Source organism: Hippocampus zosterae, chromosome 4 (genome assembly GCF_025434085.1).
Source record: "Hippocampus zosterae strain Florida chromosome 4, ASM2543408v3, whole genome shotgun sequence".
Taxonomy (NCBI): domain Eukaryota; kingdom Metazoa; phylum Chordata; class Actinopteri; order Syngnathiformes; family Syngnathidae; genus Hippocampus; species Hippocampus zosterae.
In genome coordinates, this window is record NC_067454.1 from 5,975,836 (window position 1) to 5,994,472 (window position 18,637).

The 18,637-nt window shown below is 42.0% G+C and overlaps 1 protein-coding gene across 3 annotated transcripts in view; it reads left to right on the forward strand.

The window, feature by feature from the left end:
* Positions 1–1,750: 1,750 nt before the first annotated feature.
* The window catches only part of LOC127599984 (A-kinase anchor protein 13), an 87,475-nt gene continuing 70,588 nt past the window's right edge, over positions 1,751–18,637 (forward strand). Inside the window, exons 1-2 of one of the 3 annotated variants that reach the window (XM_052064270.1) lie at positions 1,751–1,956; positions 13,876–14,043. In XM_052064270.1, coding sequence (XP_051920230.1) covers positions 14,025–14,043 — 19 coding nt within the window. In that variant the 5' untranslated portion in view covers positions 1,751–1,956; positions 13,876–14,024. Of the gene's footprint in view, positions 1,957–7,729; positions 7,818–13,875; positions 14,044–18,637 lie in introns of those variants that run through there. The other 2 variants (XM_052064271.1, XM_052064272.1) reach the window with 2 other exon arrangements.

The following is an 18,637-nucleotide window of genomic DNA, read 5'->3' on the forward strand; positions in this document are numbered from 1 at the left end:
CCTCTTCCATCTCTTCTGTCCAAAGTCTAAAGCGATAAAAGCCGCTTTTGTTGGGCCACACAAAAGCAGCTGTGTACCTCTTTTTGTCACGTTCGTTTACCCGCCTCGCCGATGTTACGCTGGCCTCCGTTGCTAATGACCATGTCTCCACATTAAGGGTTGCCACTCCTGCCTTTTCCCACTATCACCTTCTGTGCTCTTACGGGAATTAGGCGGCAGATGTGAAGTATTATCATTTAGGAATGTGGTTCTCTTAAAAGAGCCTATCCAGCTCCCACCTGCAATACCTGTATAGCTTCTGCACTTAAAATAAAAAGGCAGTGGATGGTATCAGGCCGGGATATTGCTTGGATATAAATGCACCACACAGGAGTGCCACTCCTGTCATTTTCCATCCCCACATTCTGTGTTCTTACAAGAATAAGGCAACAGATTGCAGTCTTTTCCGTCTGCAATATGGTTTGATTACAAATGCAGCATGCACTCCTGCCATCTTCTACCATCGCATGTTCTCCAACAAGAATAAGGCAGCAGATGGCAGTATTATAAGCTTGCAATGTGACGACTGGATTTTAGCTTAGACGGTGAGTGTAGAAAATGGCACGAGTGGCATCGAAACTGCAGGAGTGGTGCATTTTTAATCAAACCACAAACTGACACTGCTACCATACACTGCCTTGTTCTTGGAAAAGTGCAAAAGGTAATGATTGTACAAGTGTCACTACCGCCTATTGCTTTGGTAATCAAGCCATCACCCAGGTTGATAATACTTCATTTGTTGTCTTATTCTTGTAAGAGCAAAGAAGGTGAAGGTAAAAGATGGCAGGCAATAAGCAACACAAACCCAAATAGAAATGTCGTTTTCTCATATAATTCTCCTTTATCGGTCAAGCATAATCCAAGTACTTTTTGCTGCATTTCCACATCTTGATTTTTTTGTTTTGTTTTGTTTACTTGGAGAAGGCAGCAGACATCTGCAATACTTTTGTTGCCCCAGTTGTGATTGATTAAAGCAGATTAGAGGACGGAGGCGTTTTTCTTCCCTGTCAGACATGTTTATTTTGGAAGAAAATCATTAAACTAATGAAAAAAAAAAACTCTTGCCCGTCATCGAGGCTTGCCCAACTCGCCTTGTTTATTCCCTCCTCTCGTTTTTAACACCGATGATGTCAAACCTAATGGAAAAAACACCTTCAAAATAACACATTTGGGTTTTGTACATGTTAATCGTCTGCAACACCAGATTAGTTAAAAGTAATCGTCGAAAAAAAATCTGAAGGGAGTATCAAAACGGCAGTAATCAATCCCCAAGTTCTCTGTTGTGACGACCGGTGGTGTGTTGAACCAACAGAGGTCAGTGTTGCACTCACAGTTAAACGCCTTCCCCCCACAAAACACGATAAATTCTAAACGGTTAGGTCTAGTATGTTGAGATGAAGTGTTACAACATTGTAAAAACAACCCCCCCAACCAAAACAACGATGGAATTTTAATGTGCATATACAAGAACTTTATTTTACCATCATTATTACCGGAAACGAATTAGACATAAGCGGCGCTAAAATACCGTGAACATGTTCAAAGAATAGCACAGAAATTAGACAATAAATTACAAATGAATGGTGGTGGCAAGTGTGGCGGAATGTTACTTTAAGTTCAAGTCATTTAAAATTTAGTAAAATGTTCCTCAAAGTTATGTGACGTCACATGCATGGATAACGTAACTTCCGCTGTTGAGCTACGCCCCCAAGAGTTGTCCTGGGAGACGCTAACAACTACGGTGAAAAAAAATTGCAGTCGGGTGACACACTTGGTTCACATTTTATTCGTGCTGTGCGTGTGTGTGCGCGGGATCTCGCCGCCGCTCGACACGCGTTTAAAGGGACTTTTTTGGCACTTTATGGGAATTATTATGTACCAAAGAAGAGCCTGAAGCGTCCTCCTCTTCTCTTCCAGGTAAGAACTTTTTTTAAGAACACGAGCCGTTTGGATGGTTCTTCAAGCTAGTTCCGTTCCCTTTCAATGCAGTATCCTTTTCAACGAGTTTTCACGATAATGTTATTAATTTCGTTTTCAAAAAAAATATTTGTTGCTGTCCAACACTTTGAACAGGCGCGAAACTTTTGCCACTGCTGAAAAACAAACGGCCGAAGTCGAGCGTTTCGAGCCAATTTATTAGGAACACCCGAGATATGTCGTTCAGAGTTCTCTCAATGCCGCTGCGGTTTCGAGGTTCTCAGTTCGAAAGTTGTTCACGACGTCGAACTCTACTGACTGACCCTGCCATTTTTTGGGGGTCAGAGACAGAACATGAGGAACAACCACACAAGTCATTCTCAAAACAGGTGCTGCTAACTTCTTGCGTTCCGCTTGCGGTGGCTGCACCCCCCAGCCCCCTGTACAGGGAATCCAGAGATGCCTCATTAAAATTTTCCTCAACTGCTTCATTAATAATTTATACCCCAACTTCACTCAAAAACCCATCTTATATCAGTTACCCATAAAATGTCCCACAGATTATTTAATATGAATTATGAAAAGGTAAGGACGCGGCGTCAAAGTGTATGTCACCAATTGGCCATGTCATTACTCAGTGATGCATAAAAACATGTATCATACACAGCTCTTTAACTTTAGTTTGACACTTACGGAATAAAAAGTTCTGTGGGAACCTCTCAACTTGCCCTTTTATCTTTAATGTTGGCTCTTAATTTAATATTAATTGTAACTACCAGAAGCCTACGTATTTTCAGTTGAACAATTTATTGTATGCCAGAAAGATCGAGGACACAGCTGTGGTGCCCTTTCCGCTAAATTGCGGAGCTCTAATCAGTCCAATATTATCCCTACTCTTAACCTGCCCTGGCCGCCCACCCACGGAGATGAGGGGCGACTCTGCCTTGGTCATGTGATGATGTGTAACCTCACAGTCTTAACTGGAATCAACTATTATGTGTGCCAAGGGTGTCATTGAGAAGGGAAGCCAAGTGAAAGCAAGAGAAAAGTCGGGGCAAAACAACAGACTATAGCTAAAGGCACCTATTTAAATATCAAGAGGCCTTATCTAACAGGTACTTGTGTTGAGTATCTTGCTGTTCCCAGCTGATCGGCTGTAAACCTCTGCCATTGTGACCTGGACCTCTCTCTGTATCATCTTGAACAATCTATTGCTTTGCTAAGGTGTTGGGACGGTATCTTCCACCTTCACAGAAAGATTGTAGAAGTATGTAGATTGGTGTGAGTCGGTGAATTTTTTAGGAGGTCGTTTTGTTCTCCGGGTAAATTTGCGATTCGATAATGTGAATTAGCAAGTGTTGACTGTATTTCAAAGTTTGTAGGAATAAGCAGTGATGATGGGGACCTCGGACTACTTTTACCTGAGTGAATCCTCAAAATGATCCTTAAACTTTGATGTCACATTGCATTTTTGACGCAAACAAAATGCCTGAAACAGGATATTATTATGAGACAAGCATATGTCATGTGCCATGTCGCGTCAGGGTTTGTTCAAGGTCGCAAACATTCCCCAAACATTTGCCCCCATCGATCCCACCATGGCGACTGACAGCGCAGCGAGGTGGGAGAAGGGACAAATGTTTGCGGCGATGAGACGATCCTCCCTCGTTGACGTCATTTCCCCGAGATTGCAAAGGGAATGGTGTGTGTGTGTGTGTGTGTGTGGGCGGCGGGGGGACATTGAGGCCGTGGACCAATAGAGTACAACTCTCCGCCAGGAACCACGAGCTTGCAACGAACTTGTGTGTTTTGTGGCATGTTCAGGTCGATACCACTGTCACAGTGATGTCATTCGGGTTAACGTAGCTTGCGAAATCTTCGTTCGACTGATTAGTTCAGCTTTTTATTGGACCTTCGGTGGCTTTATTGCAATGCAGCAACAGACCCGGAAAAAAGTAATCTACACCGGAAAATCATATGAAGTACCGGTACTCTTCTATAAAATCGTAAGACTCCAATGTCATCACTCATTTCATCACTTGTTATAAACCATTTCTTATTTTCATGCAGAGCAGTCAACAGAATTTTTCACTGGCCAAAAGTAAACAAGGTCAGATAAGATGCTTAAAACATTGACTGTACAGTAAATAGAGAGATTTTTATGATGGATACCATTGTACTTTGTCCGCCAGCCATAATGAAATGACACAAGTGTTTGGTGGGTCTGTTTGCTCCCACTGTTTGCTCTGTTTGCTCCCTCGCTTTCTCAAAAAAGAAATAAAAAAATAAAAATAAAATAAAAATGTGTATCTTGACAGCTTAATTTTTAGGTTGTGCGGATTCCAAAGCAATGGTTAAATTGAAGAAACTGTGTACAGGTTAAACGCTAGCGTTTTAGTGTACACATCTTTAGATATTTCATCATTATACCGAGTTACCACCTTGAGCAAATTCAATTATGGACTGAAAATGTAAATGTGTAAACAAATACAGTGTAGCTTAGTCTCTGACTAGCAGAAATCCTGGCTAGTGACATGCATTACCATGAAAGAAAACCAAAAATGAGCAAACTAAATGTTTAATAGCACAATTGAGACTGTTCAAACTATGACAATTTCCTAAAAAGGACTATCGGTGTTGCACTTTCCTGAAAAAAAAGGTACAGTATATGATGTTGAACGTTAAACATTTTGTTTTTTTTTGATTGTTCGATGATTCAGAAAATTTTAAAATCAATTACCATGTCAAAAAAACACAAAACTCTACAAGTACGATCATAATGACCAACAACAGCAGCCCAAGTGATCATCAAAAATGTGACAAATGTTTTGTTACAAAAATGTATGTTCGACGGCCCGGTAGTCCAGTGGTTAGCACGTCGGCTTCACAGTGCAGAGGTACCGGGTTCGATTCCAGCTCCGGCCTCCCTGTGTAGAGTTTGCATGTTCTCCCTGGGCCTGCGTGGGTATTCTCCGGGTACTCCGGTTTCCTCCCACATTCCAAAAACATGCATGGCAGGCTGATTTGATCACTGTAAATTGTCCCGAGGTCTGAGTGTGGATGGTTGTTCATCTCTGTGTGCCCTGCGATTGGCTGGCAACCAATTTGGGGTGTCCCCTGGCTACTGCCCGAAGACTGCTGGGATAGGCTCCAGCACCCCCCGCGACCCTAGTGAGGATAAAGCGGTTCGGAAGATGAATGAATGATGTTCGAAATTATTATCGGTCACTTAAATATATGTAGAAAAAAACTGCACTGAACTTTGGATTCCGTCCGCAGTTAAACTTTGTACAACATCTATGATACCAGCGCCGTAGTCATCTGCACGTCTTTCTTGGGCATTTTTTTTTAAAGCAACAACATGCATTTACAGGAATGTGATGGCAGGAAATAATTGCGGACGGGTCGGTCTCCTGTGAATTCCTACATAGCAGTTCCTAGTAGCCCAGTGCCGAAGCCTGGGTCGGTTTCTCATCGCCGCCAACCCCCTAATTTGACCGTGATGGAGGAGACGCACGCTGCCCCCCAGCCTTGTAATTACGCTCCATTTGCCAGCGTATGGCGAGCTTTGGGAGCCTTTCAGTTATGCTGTGACTTTGGGGTGGCTCAAAAATCTAATTGTTGGATTTTTGAAGTATTTTGAAGTCCACGCAAACACGCAATCTAGCCGAGAACCTCATTAAGTGCAAGCGCGATTGCTAAATGTGATGTCTCAAGTGACTCGAACAATGAAACTATCAATTTTCTTCACATTCCGTTCATTCCACTGTAACGTGGAACATGGCGGGCAGCGCTTTCGGCGTGTCAGTGCACAGTTTCGCCCTGAGCACCAAACCTCCAATATTGCAGCGGCGGGATGCAGAGAAGTTGGATATTTTGACCCTGTTTGCCATGGTGACGCAATAAAATTCTGGCCAAACTGGACCGAACCACATCACTTGCTGGAAGCGAGGCTCGCAGCCATCAATCAGATGCCACTCTGATGTCATCCTTTCCCTCGCTCACATCCGCTAGTGGGGCGCATTTGCATCGGTCATTTTTGGATTGCTGTAATTTCCTTTTACATTCTATACTCAATCAAAAAATGTCCACATTAGGATCCAAAATATAAATGTAATGATGCCCCGACGTGACCTCAAACTATTTGACAAAATACGCCTAAGGTCGTACCATTCAAAATTCGATACAACATACATCAATACATACCTCGACTCAGACCTACAATTATGATGATGTCATCCCCATAAACCCTCATGCTATCCGCTATATTCAGAAAATCAGGTGAGCAACCCGAAAATAACTTTGCGGACTTCCTGTGCATGCTGCTCTAACCAGCAACTACGGGTTTGGTGACATGATGGTTTGGAGCCGACCGTGGCAAAATTGTGTTTTCTTTTTTGTATAGTGTCTTATGCTTTGAGCATGTTATACTCTATATAGTGCAAGATACGAGAATACAGTAATCTGAGAGAGGAAACGGTGAACTGGTTCTTTTCAGAACCGGTTACCAGTAATTCGATACCTATGCATCGTTTGTTGACCTGTCTGACAATTCCACATATTGATTTCACTTACGCCACAAATGAGTAATGTCGTCACACACAAGCAGGATGCTTTGGTTCTGTACTTTTCCAACATGATGTCAACAGTGCAAGGTCTCCCGTATAACATAATCCTCTTTTGTTAATATGGTTATTTTAATACGTGAAGCATATGTACATTTCACAAAGACGACAGAAAACATGTTATCGTGTTTCTACTATCGTGTCTTTTGTAATCTTCACCAAACTGCATATAATTGATATGGCAAGTCAGCTTGATTTGTCGGGTTAAAGCTTTCACTTCTCAATCTTTTGCCGCACCGCTGCCACAAGGTGGCACACGGAACGACTATATAGGGAAGTGTCTCACAATACATAATCACCGTACATAAGAAACCTATGGCGCAAAATGAAAAAAAAAATCTATATTTTAGTCAGCAAGTCGAGGTGAAACACAGGCGCAGCTGGCACTAGCACGTTCGGCAACGAGCTTCGGCTGGCTATTCCTGCCTGCAAAGCGCATTGCTGTTTCGCTACAAACTCAGCAGTCACAGCCTTCATGGTGGCGAATAAGCCAAACTTCTTACAGGTATCTTTATCACGAAGGGATTACGCAGAGTAATTAACAGAGGGGAGGCCGGAGAAGCCATGTTAATTGCTAAACTAACCTATTGTTATCGTGAAAGACTGGAATTTAAAAGTGCTCGGGCGTCTGAGCGCACTTCACAAAGGTCTCCGTGATCAGCAAAATAACAGGCAATTTAATAAGTGCCTGGAGAGAAAATGAATGCAAATACTACACACACTGCGAAACTGGAAACGTTACAACGAACCACAAGTCAACAATATTGTGAGAGAAGGTTTGTTTCCATATCGCCCAGCGCTACTAAAAAGACCATTAATTGTGGATAAGTGTCCGAGACGGTGACACAACAACAGTCACCTTTCTATTACATCATCCCTGTGCCTCACTCTCCAAGAATGACCAATCAATTACCCAATGCTTGGCTCAAGCATAAATTGATTATTTATATGTATTCATTGTAACACTGATGACTGGCAAAGGCGCAGTGTGTGTTCTTTCATGAACCTGGACTGGCAGCTGCACTTTTAGAGCCGCTCGTCGGCCTTAAACCGACCCGCAGCTCGCTGGCTCCGCCTGCCCGCAGGTGACATCAGCACTTTGATCAGCCTTAGCGCCTGTGTTCGCACAAAGCCATATTTAGTCGCGCCGAGAGCTCACATGCCCGGATACCTGCAGGCTAAACACACCTGCTCGGCTCTCTCAAATGGACTTATGATGACCACCACCTGAAAGAGGTACGTCCGCCCACAGACGGCGCCGCCACTTAATCCGTGGGGTAAGGTCTCATCCACAGCCACCACCCACTATATCAACTTTTATGTCGGACTTGCAAGTTGCGTGCAACCGCCCTTGATTATACTCCAAGGGATATAGTCCAAACGGTGTCGCCTGGCAACAGTGCACTGATAACACTCCGTGTGTTTCATAACAACACGTGTTAGTGGCCGGCTTGTAAAGTTGTCTCCGCTTAGGTGACATGATGCATTCGCTCTGGTACTTGCTGAAGGGTCGAATAACATGAAACTAGCCTTTAGATCACGGTATCCCTTCATCATGTGCAGACAGTACACGCAAAATTGCACATCACTCATATTTTATCAACAAATTGAATGTGAAAACAATAGTCTTGTAAAATTGTGACACACAAGGCTTTAAATATACAAGTATTGTTAAGTTCATTTTAAGGGATTTGGTGCAAAAAAATGCTTTGATGTGAGTAAAAAATGGCAATCTCAGTACAATTTTTCCTTTCAAAGTGAAAATAATGAACCCATTTGGGAAGAAACAATAAGTAGCCACACAGTATTTGCTTTAGTGGAAGACTAAATAAAATGATAGAGTGGACTTGAGTTTGACAATGTTGAAGCCAGCGTACATATGGTCTTAAAATAAATAATCATAGTTTGAATCTGAAACGTTTGTATCGACCAAATCTTGTGGCAGACTTAGCTGATTCAGAGACATGGTCCTTTTTTCAAGTTCCTGCGTGTCTACATCTCGGCAGACCTCACCTGGCCCATTAACATCCACCATCAGGTGAAGGAAGCATGCCAAAGACTGTGCTTTCTCAATAAATTACATCAAGCCCCGCCAACCCAACACCCGGTGCTAAACTTGTTCACATCCACCATGGAGAATCTGTTGACCTACTGTTGCATAAGTTGGTTCAGCTGGTCTACTGTGACGTACAAGACTTACCAGTCGCAGGTGGTTAAAGCAGCAGAGTGAGTAAATGAATGGTCACTACCCACCCTCGGAGACACCTGCACTGGCTGAATGCTGCGGAAGGCTCGTGGGATCATCAATGGTCCCTGCTACCCCAGACACGGACTAATTAATCAGTTATCCCAGTTTTATTCTGTTCAATGTCGGAATCGGCATTGGCTTAAAAAAATTGTTGGACCCCAATAAAAACATTATAATCAAAGAAAATAGATTAATGTGCCACATGATGTAGCGTGTGTGTGCAATTTCCTGTATTGTGAAAGCACCCTGTAGGCCCTGTGTTGCTTCCAGCAAACATTACTGAGTGCTAGAAACTGTTCACTGACATCCCAGCTGGGCTTTATTATAAAACTAGACACTCAACATTGTGTTTTCAAATACAACACGCACTTTGTTTTAGAAACAGAAACATCACATTTGTTAGCTCAATGCTAGCAGTCAGTGAAAAACCCAGTCGACGAGAGAGCAAAAATTTGAATTAGAAATTTATGGTGAGATTGAAAAATGACTTTCACAACCATGCAGCTCACCTTATTAAAAGGTGTAGTGTCTGTTACTGGTGCTATTTCTGTATTAAACACATACACAAGACTTATTGTATTATTGGACGCAGGCATGTGAAAACGTATACTAGCTTAAAATATATTGTGGAGTGCATGCACACTAAGTGTCATATAAATCACGATGTATTGTATTGTACAAGTATATGTTTTTAAAAAGGCAGCAGGGGCAAAATTGAGTTGAGTTGTACTTTATTGAAGTATTTAACAATGTACTCACCTTGTTTTTTGATCATTCCTCATCCTCAAATCCATCAAACTCACAGCTACGCCCTTTCTTCCTCATTGCTTTTTTTTTAGGCTGCTATTGGAAGCTGGCTGTGTTGTATACTTCTTGGTCCAACAGACCTCAATGATAACGTCTCACATAGTTTTTATTTCACTACATTGTGTCTGTCTGCTTGTTGCATGACATAGAAGAGCAACTTTACCCGTCCGTGCGAGTGAGTAGCCAGCAGTGTTGAGTGCCCAGTAAGTAAGTAAGTAAGTAAGTAAGTAAGTAAGTAAGTAAGTAAGTAAGTAAGTAAGTAAGTAAGTAAGTAAGTAAGTAAGTAAGTAAGTAAGTAAGTAAGTAAGTAAGTAAGTAAGTAAGTAAGTAAGTAAGTAAGTAAGTAAGTAAGTAAGTAAGTAAGTAAGTAAGTAAGTAAGTAAGTAAGTAAGTAAGTAAGTAAGTAAGTAAGTAAGTAAGTAAGTAAGTAAGTAAGTAAGTAAGTAAGTAAGTAAGTAAGTAAGTAAGTAAGTAAGTAAGTAAGTAAGTAAGTAAGTAAGTAAGTAAGTAAGTAAGTAAGTAAGTAAGTAAGTAAGTAAGTAAGTAAGTAAGTAAGTAAGTAAGTAAGTAAGTAAGTAAGTAAGTAAGTAAGTAAGTAAGTAAGTAAGTAAGTAAGTAAGTAAGTAAGTAAGTAAGTAAGTAAGTAAGTAAGTAAGTAAGTAAGTAAGTAAGTAAGTAAGTAAGTAAGTAAGTAAGTAAGTAAGTAAGTAAGTAAGTAAGTAAGTAAGTAAGTAAGTAAGTAAGTAAGTAAGTAAGTAAGTAAGTAAGTAAGTAAGTAAGTAAGTAAGTAAGTAAGTAAGTAAGTAAGTAAGTAAGTAAGTAAGTAAGTAAGTAAGTAAGTAAGTAAGTAAGTAAGTAAGTAAGTAAGTAAGTAAGTAAGTAAGTAAGTAAGTAAGTAAGTAAGTAAGTAAGTAAGTAAGTAAGTAAGTAAGTAAGTAAGTAAGTAAGTAAGTAAGTAAGTAAGTAAGTAAGTAAGTAAGTAAGTAAGTAAGTAAGTAAGTAAGTAAGTAAGTAAGTAAGTAAGTAAGTAAGTAAGTAAGTAAGTAAGTAAGTAAGTAAGTAAGTAAGTAAGTAAGTAAGTAAGTAAGTAAGTAAGTAAGTAAGTAAGTAAGTAAGTAAGTAAGTAAGTAAGTAAGTAAGTAAGTAAGTAAGTAAGTAAGTAAGTAAGTAAGTAAGTAAGTAAGTAAGTAAGTAAGTAAGTAAGTAAGTAAGTAAGTAAGTAAGTAAGTAAGTAAGTAAGTAAGTAAGTAAGTAAGTAAGTAAGTAAGTAAGTAAGTAAGTAAGTAAGTAAGTAAGTAAGTAAGTAAGTAAGTAAGTAAGTAAGTAAGTAAGTAAGTAAGTAAGTAAGTAAGTAAGTAAGTAAGTAAGTAAGTAAGTAAGTAAGTAAGTAAGTAAGTAAGTAAGTAAGTAAGTAAGTAAGTAAGTAAGTAAGTAAGTAAGTAAGTAAGTAAGTAAGTAAGTAAGTAAGTAAGTAAGTAAGTAAGTAAGTAAGTAAGTAAGTAAGTAAGTAAGTAAGTAAGTAAGTAAGTAAGTAAGTAAGTAAGTAAGTACGTAAGTACGTAAGTACGTAAGTACGTACGTACGTACGTACGTACGTACATACATTAAAAATACGATATCTTGACCATGATATCTTGGCCCATCAGAGGCAGGCTTCTTATGTCTGATTTTAGTCATCCGTATGAATCAGAGAAGGAGGAGAGGCCTTTAAGTCGACACATTCATTTCCTGTTTTAAGCAGGTCTTGTGTGCTTTAGGGCAGAGTTTCCTGAGAACACTGTTGCGTGGTCTTAAATAGAGGAAGTGAGCTGGTGGTACGCGAGAAGTCGGAATTTGGGGCGGTTTTCAATGACGAAAACCAGACCGACTTGACACTTATTTGTCACCCGTCACCGTTTTGGCCAAGACCCCAGAGGGTTTCCTCTGGGGTCTTGGTCATGGTGCATCGGGGTTAAGCCAAGCCACACAAACACATGGTTCTGAGTGATTGACACAAATACTAGACAAACCACAAACCATGGTGGTAATGCTCTTTTTTTTGCTGTTAGTTATCACTGTTGATTAAAAGTCAGGTCAAGTCAAGTCAAGTCAAACCGTATTTATAGAGCACTTTCAAACAGCCATCGCTGCATACAAACTGCTGTACATGGAGCAATTTAACATGCACAATAAACAGTTAGACAAATCGGTAATAAAGGCGGTAGAAAGCACCAAACAGTAAAACCAAGAACAAATCTAAGTCATGCTGAGTCGAATGCCAAAGAATACAAGTGAGTATTCTTTGTATTCGAGCAGCGGCATTCTGGACCAGCTGAAGGCGCTTAATGGAGGACTGGCTGACTCCAAAGTAAAGGGCATTGCCGTAATCGAGCCGGGATGTGACAAAGGCATGAATTACTGTCTCAAAGTGTTCATGTGAGAGGAGAGGTTTTATTTTAGCCAGCTGTCTAAGGTGAAAGAAGCTGGATTTAACAACAGCACCAATTTGCCGATCGAGTTTGAAATCATTGTCCAGTTTAAGGCCCAAGTTTGAGACTGTTGACTTAAGATAAGGAGACAGGGGGCCCAAGTCTACAGGATGGAATGTACAAGGGCCACTGGGACCAAACAATATCACCTCTGTCTTCTTTTCGTTGAATTTCAAGAAATTTTGTGCCATCTAGGTTTTGATTTCTTCCAGACAGGATAGGAGTGGCCTTAATGAGAAGGCGTCTTTCTTGCTCAGTGGGACATAGATCTGGCAGTCATCTGCATAGCAGTGGAAGGGAATACCATGTTTCCTTAAGATGGAACCCAATGGGAGCAGATACAGCGAGAACAGCAGAGGCCCCAGAATTGAGCCCTGTGGAACACCACATGACAGGGGAGCAGTGCGTGACTCAGAGAAGCCAAGGCTGACACAAAAGGTTCTGTCAGCTAGATAGGACCTAAACCACTCAAGAGCACTGCCGCCAACGCCCACCAAGTGCTGCAAACGAGTCAGTGGGACCACATACTGTGATCCACTGTATCAAATGCTGCAGTTAAGTCCAATAAAACTAGACACACGTAGTCTCCAGAGTCATTTTCCAGGAGGATGTCATTAGAAACGTGTAACAGGGCTGACTCTGTGCTATGCATCGTCTTAAAACCCGACTGGAAGACCTCCAAGATGTTATGTTCATCCAAGAAAAGTTTCAACTGCAAGTGAACCACTTTTTCCAGAATTTTGGAAATGAAAGGCAGTTTGGAAATGGGCCTGAAACTTGACAGCACATCTGGATCAAAACCAGGTTTCTTGATCAAGAGTTGGACCACAGCATGTTTAAACTGTTGGGGAACTACACCAGAAGAGAGGCTCACCGGGGCGAAGCAAAGCTGTATTTTCTCCAACAGTGAGCAGCCAGTCATTACTGTAGGGTGGTATTAATCTGATCAGACCCACCGCAGGAACAGGTTGCCGGTCACTCGGGATCGGCTGCGCTAAACCTATTAGTTCCCAAATGGGACTTGCCACCACTTTCTTTTGCGACAACTCAACCGTCGTTGAACTGACTCTACCACTTTAAAGGTTATTTAGCACTTCCTTAATCAGCATTTTAGCTGAAAATCAAAAATTGCATCAGTTTGGCCCTTTTTATCCTCATTTTTAAAAAAACAGTTTTTAATATACAAAAACTGGAATGTTCGAGAACAAGAACCCTTGTTTACTACTCTGCTTTCTCCTGCGTCAACACCTCACTGGCTATTAGCCAGCAGCAAATGCTAGCTACTCCTTGTTGAATGTGTCCTCCCTGACATAGTCAACGTTTTAATTACCCTCACAAATTATCGTTAAATGTCCCTTGGTGATTGATTCATTATTATTATTATTATTATTATTCTATTTGCATCCTATGGGATGTTTTCGAAGACAGACATGTGCGTTGCTTTTGTATGACGGTGGTCTATTGGAGTATAGAAACTTAGAAGTCCAAACTACAGTTTTTGAAAATAGTTTCAGCGTGAGCACGTCATGTCAGGAACAGAACCAAAATTTTTTGAACCATGCAAACTTGCGAGATGGAGGACACTAAGCTGCGTAACTATAGGGAGTCGACCATTTTGGTTTGGTGAGATTGCCTTACTTATGGACAGGGAGACAATGATGCAGGTTTGTGCAGAGCGAGACCGGAAGCTACATGTCGCTCTAAATATCATGCACATTCTTTCTCAAGATGTAACCATGCCTGAACGTGACGTTGGCTCTTGTTTGCTTAGCAACGTCCACAAAGAGCCTCTGCGGCTGAATGGCGCAGACACAAAAGGTTGGGGGTCAGATCGATGGCATCCAACTTGGGGAGGAGCGTTCATCAAGGCTTGGTCCCTGATTACAGGCCGGCCCTCCGTGCCCATCTCACAATAAGAGAATGCTATCTGGGCTGACAGGTATTTGGTTTCAGCAGGCCAAAGTAATAACTGTCACCACAAACACTCAGGCGACCTTTCATCCCGCTGTCCGGTGTTGTCGGCTGGTCGTTTGTGTGTGCACACAGGACGCTTTTGTGCAGGGGCAGCGGTAGTGAGGGGAGGGGATCACGTCAATGGGCAGGTTTGATTAAATCAAACAGCCGTGACTATCTAAATGGTGGTGGATGCAGTTGGGCCCCAGAGGTACTGACGTCGCTTGAACTAATTTAGCCACAGAGCTGATAGTGGGTCTTTAAAAATAAGCACCAGGACGGTTCAGCATGTCGCGGAGGTCTGGGCCCCGTGTATGTCGCAAGGCCGCTACTGGTTAACTGGTGCAGGACGCAGGAATGGGGGTTAAACAAACATCAAGTTAAACATCAAACGGCACTGAATCACGCACCACCAGCATTTTTTTTTATCACACAGCATTGCTCATGTTGCGAGTCAGTTTGGGACTGGTGACTAGTCAAGACTTCACGCTGTAAATGTTTTCCTCTGTGAGCCAGACTCCATAAATGGAAGGATTTTGTATTGTGTTAACCTTTAAGATTTCTCTCTCAGTACACAGCCCACAGAATTTGGGGAATTCGAGGGAGTGATTACCCTCAAAACGTTGAGCAAATAGTATCACACAAAATCTTTGGGACAAGTTCTATCCTCAGAATTGGTAGAAATAAATTCAATATGGCAAAACAAAATAAAATGGCAGCCTTCTTCTGGTTTTATTTATTGATTTATTGATTAAAAAAATACTGGTCATGCATCTGTCTATCTTAATTTTGGTTGCAATTCAAAAATCTTTCCAGGATCTCCCACAAACCCACCTGAATGGCATTGTAATCATTAGTTCAACGAGGGAAACGTCATCAATCAGACAGGTAGATTTTTTTTCCCACTTTATCTCAAGCTGGCCACGTTTTATGGGAATATGGCTACAACAAATTCCTGTCAAATCTGAAATAATATGTTCTGTTTTTGTAGCAGTGATACTTATCACAGGTTCCTATCAACAGGACTTATCTGGTGTTCTATAATGTGATCAGGTGTCTGGTAAATTCTCTTTTGCTCTGGAGTATTTGTCAATATAACAGTTGGTTAACTGTGAGCTTTGCTCCTCGGTTCATGATGGCGTTCCATTCCTAATGTGGGGATGTAACCCGATTTTTATGCAATAACTTGGAAAAACTCGGAGGCCTGAATCTAAAACAACGGTCAAAAAAGCAAAAAACAAAAACCACAATGCTTACTGAACGTGCCTTCTTGTGTTGTGTGACTGACTATTCTGATGCCGTGCGATGGTTTTAGCCTCGAACCGAATATTTTTCTATTTGCATTTTCTTCCTGCAGACTCGGACGAAGGTTTGCAACTTTGTCAGAGTACCAGCCATGGAATTTGCCCAGAAGGGTTGTTAAATTTCAGGTCTGGATCCCAGACTTTCTCATGCGTCCTGTTGTGATAAACAGGCCGACCCAATTTCGTTATACTCTATGAAATTGGTGTTCGCAGCTGATTCCACCCCAACTTTGCAGAGACCACTACTTCGTGAATTTCGGAGGGTTATTTCCAGGACTCCTAAAATAAATAAAATAAAATAAATGTAATTCTCACCAGAATGTGGCCATGTTAGGGCCTCCAAAAATGGTTATTCACTGGTCAGGATAAACACAGCAGTTCCAAACCCATCAACAGGGTCACTCCAGCATTTTTTCCACACAGTTTATTGATTCATTTATGATCACTGCGTATTTAAACAAGACCAAATAGAAACATAACTTGGCTGCTTTTCGACTGGCTGCACCCTCAGTTTTAGTCTGACTTAATAGGCGGTTTAATCTCAACAGGCAGGTGTCGGGTGGCCTTGAGGGATGCCGTTTCCCATACTTCTTCTGTTACCGACTTTAAGTGGAGACTACTAGCCTGGTTTTGTGTTAATTATATGGCTTAGACGGTTAAGTTGATAGAATTCAGTCACCTGACCGCGATAACTACTTTTTTTCAAGCAGTGAAATATTAGGTTGTTGTCTTTTTCCATGTCTGGTAAGAATAATGGGTATAAAATCTTGCGCATGACATGAATTTAAATTTTTTAAATCAAAAGTCAAGTTGCCACATCAAATAGCAGTGAGACTGTTGTAATAAAAGAAAATGATCGCCACAGTGAACGGGGTGGTGCACTCACTGTATCTTACCTACAAACCAGAAGCACAGGTTTTTTTTTTTTGGTAATTACACTTATTGTTTTCTTCTCATTCAAATCACATGTAGAAGCACAAAAGAAGTTACTTCTTGCCCAATCAACCCACTGCGTTCTAGTTCGAGATCCACCCTCCACCAACAACAACAAAAGGTTACAGAAAATAGGTTGGGCGTTTTGGGACCAGTCACCGATGCTGTACTGGTACATTTGCCTGACTCGTGCGCAGGCGTGTGGTTTCTCGCCGGCTGCAAGTGACAAGTTGAAGTTGTCTGGGACATCTGTACTCACTGCTTGTAATAATGTGAAAATACTTTGACACAGATAACATTTTACCAGCCTGCCATATACCCTCTGGATAGGTGGGAAATAAGCCATATTAGCTGTGCGGGTGTTCTGCAAAGTAAACTGGGATCACGGCACTGCAAATTATGCTCTGCTAAATGGATGATTGGGCAGCTATGGAGGCGGCTGCCCGGCAAGTTGCGGCGGTGGGCCTCCTGTTTTTCGAGCTCCCGTCTCCTGCCCATGCTGCGCTGAGTCCGCTGCGCTCCCTTCAAGAAGCTACAACCAGGCTAGTGGAAGGCGACGCGTTGTGGCACGTTCACTGCCGGCGCCGCCCTGCCTGCTTGCCTGCCCGTGGCCCCCAGAGGCTACCTTGTTGATGCTGCCAGTAGTGGCATATTGTTTCAACGATTAAGCCATGCCGATCTAAGTACATATGGACCTGCACAGTGAAGCAGGTCCGTATGGGCCATGCACTTGCACTTCACAATGCCCACTTATCCTAAATGTTGGCCGTGGTTGCAAAAACTTGGCAGCATCTTTCTCTCGACTGACACGAGTTTTCTCGATAATCCGTGGCTGTGTAATGTTTTGTCACTTTGCCCTTTTTGCAGGGGGGTTGGAGGGGGGCGGAGGTTGACTCTCCCGTGCCGCACTGGGAGTGTGCTTTTACAAATGTATGGGAAATTACTTTTTCATGCGTGTGGCCATGCACCAGTTGATATGCACCGGCATTATATGGCGATTGCACCCCCCACCCCCCTTTGCATTCTGTTCACCTGTGGTGTGAGGTAAAGTGTATGAACAAGTAGACCCTATTCCAATTTGAGTTCTGATTGGAAGTGTGAATATATTTTTGTGCCGCCTCATCTCCTTTTCTCTACCAAATGTCCTGAAAGAGTCGGTGCTTTGACGTGGGGAGCGGCATAATAATGTAGCACAGCAGTCTACAGCAACTAACCGTTCAGCTGTAGATATTTGCATATACAAATACATTTAACAGTGAAGACGGATCAGCTGGCTCCATATCCATATCCATGCCTGGAGCCAGCTGGGATCAGCTCTAGCGCAGACACGACCCTCGTGAGGAATAACTGGTTTAGATAATGGATGGATCTTGAATTTCATTTTAAATCTCGTTGAGTTTAGTTATTGTATTTATGGAGTTATTTTTGCGTCAAAGACACTTTTTTTTTATTACTTGGATATCTGAATGTTTATACAGTATTTTATGATACTGAAGAAAAGTGAGTGGAAAGTGAAAGCAGTGTTTTGCAGTATACAGTAGTGTTTCATTTTAAACTATTATTAGTTTAAAAAAAATTACATTCTCATGATTTACTCTGCTTAGAAACGTTTTCTGTCGGGATGTGTGAGTGACAGATCTTGGTATTGTTGCTGATACCAACCTTTTTCAGGTATCAGCACTCATGTTGGCCGCCGATACTAGCCACGATACTTAAGGCAAAGAAAATCTGACATTGGGTCCTCCTCAGCAGGAGTTGGTGCAGTACTGCAGAAGTTTGATACATTGGCAAATCATTATCTGCTTCAGAAAATAAGAGGTTGGCCCCGGAGCTGTCGGCAGTAAGTTGCAGATAACAATATGCGAGCAATCATTCACATTCACGCCTGTGGACGATTTTAGGTCTTCACCAAAACTAGCGTGCATGTTTTTGGAGTGTGGGGGCCAGGGGGAGTTTGAGTACCTGGACAAAAGCACACAATCACGGGAAGAACATGCAAACTCCATGCAGGAAGGCCGTAGCCAAGATTCAAATACCAACCCTCAGAACGGACGTGCTAAGCAACAATTCACCTGGATGAACATTCATTAATTTTTTTATTGATGTGGTGGTCCAGTGGTTAGCGCGTCGACCTCACAGTGCAGAGGTTGTGGGTTCGATCCCAACTCCAGCCTTCCTGTGTGGAGTTTTCAGGTTCTCCCCGGGCCTGCATGGGTTTTCTCCGTGTACTCCGGTTTCCTCCCACACTCCAAAAACATGCATGGCAAGCTGATTGAACACTTTAAATTGTCCCGACGTGTGAGTGGGAACCAGTTCAGGGTGTCCCCCATCCTACTGCCCGAA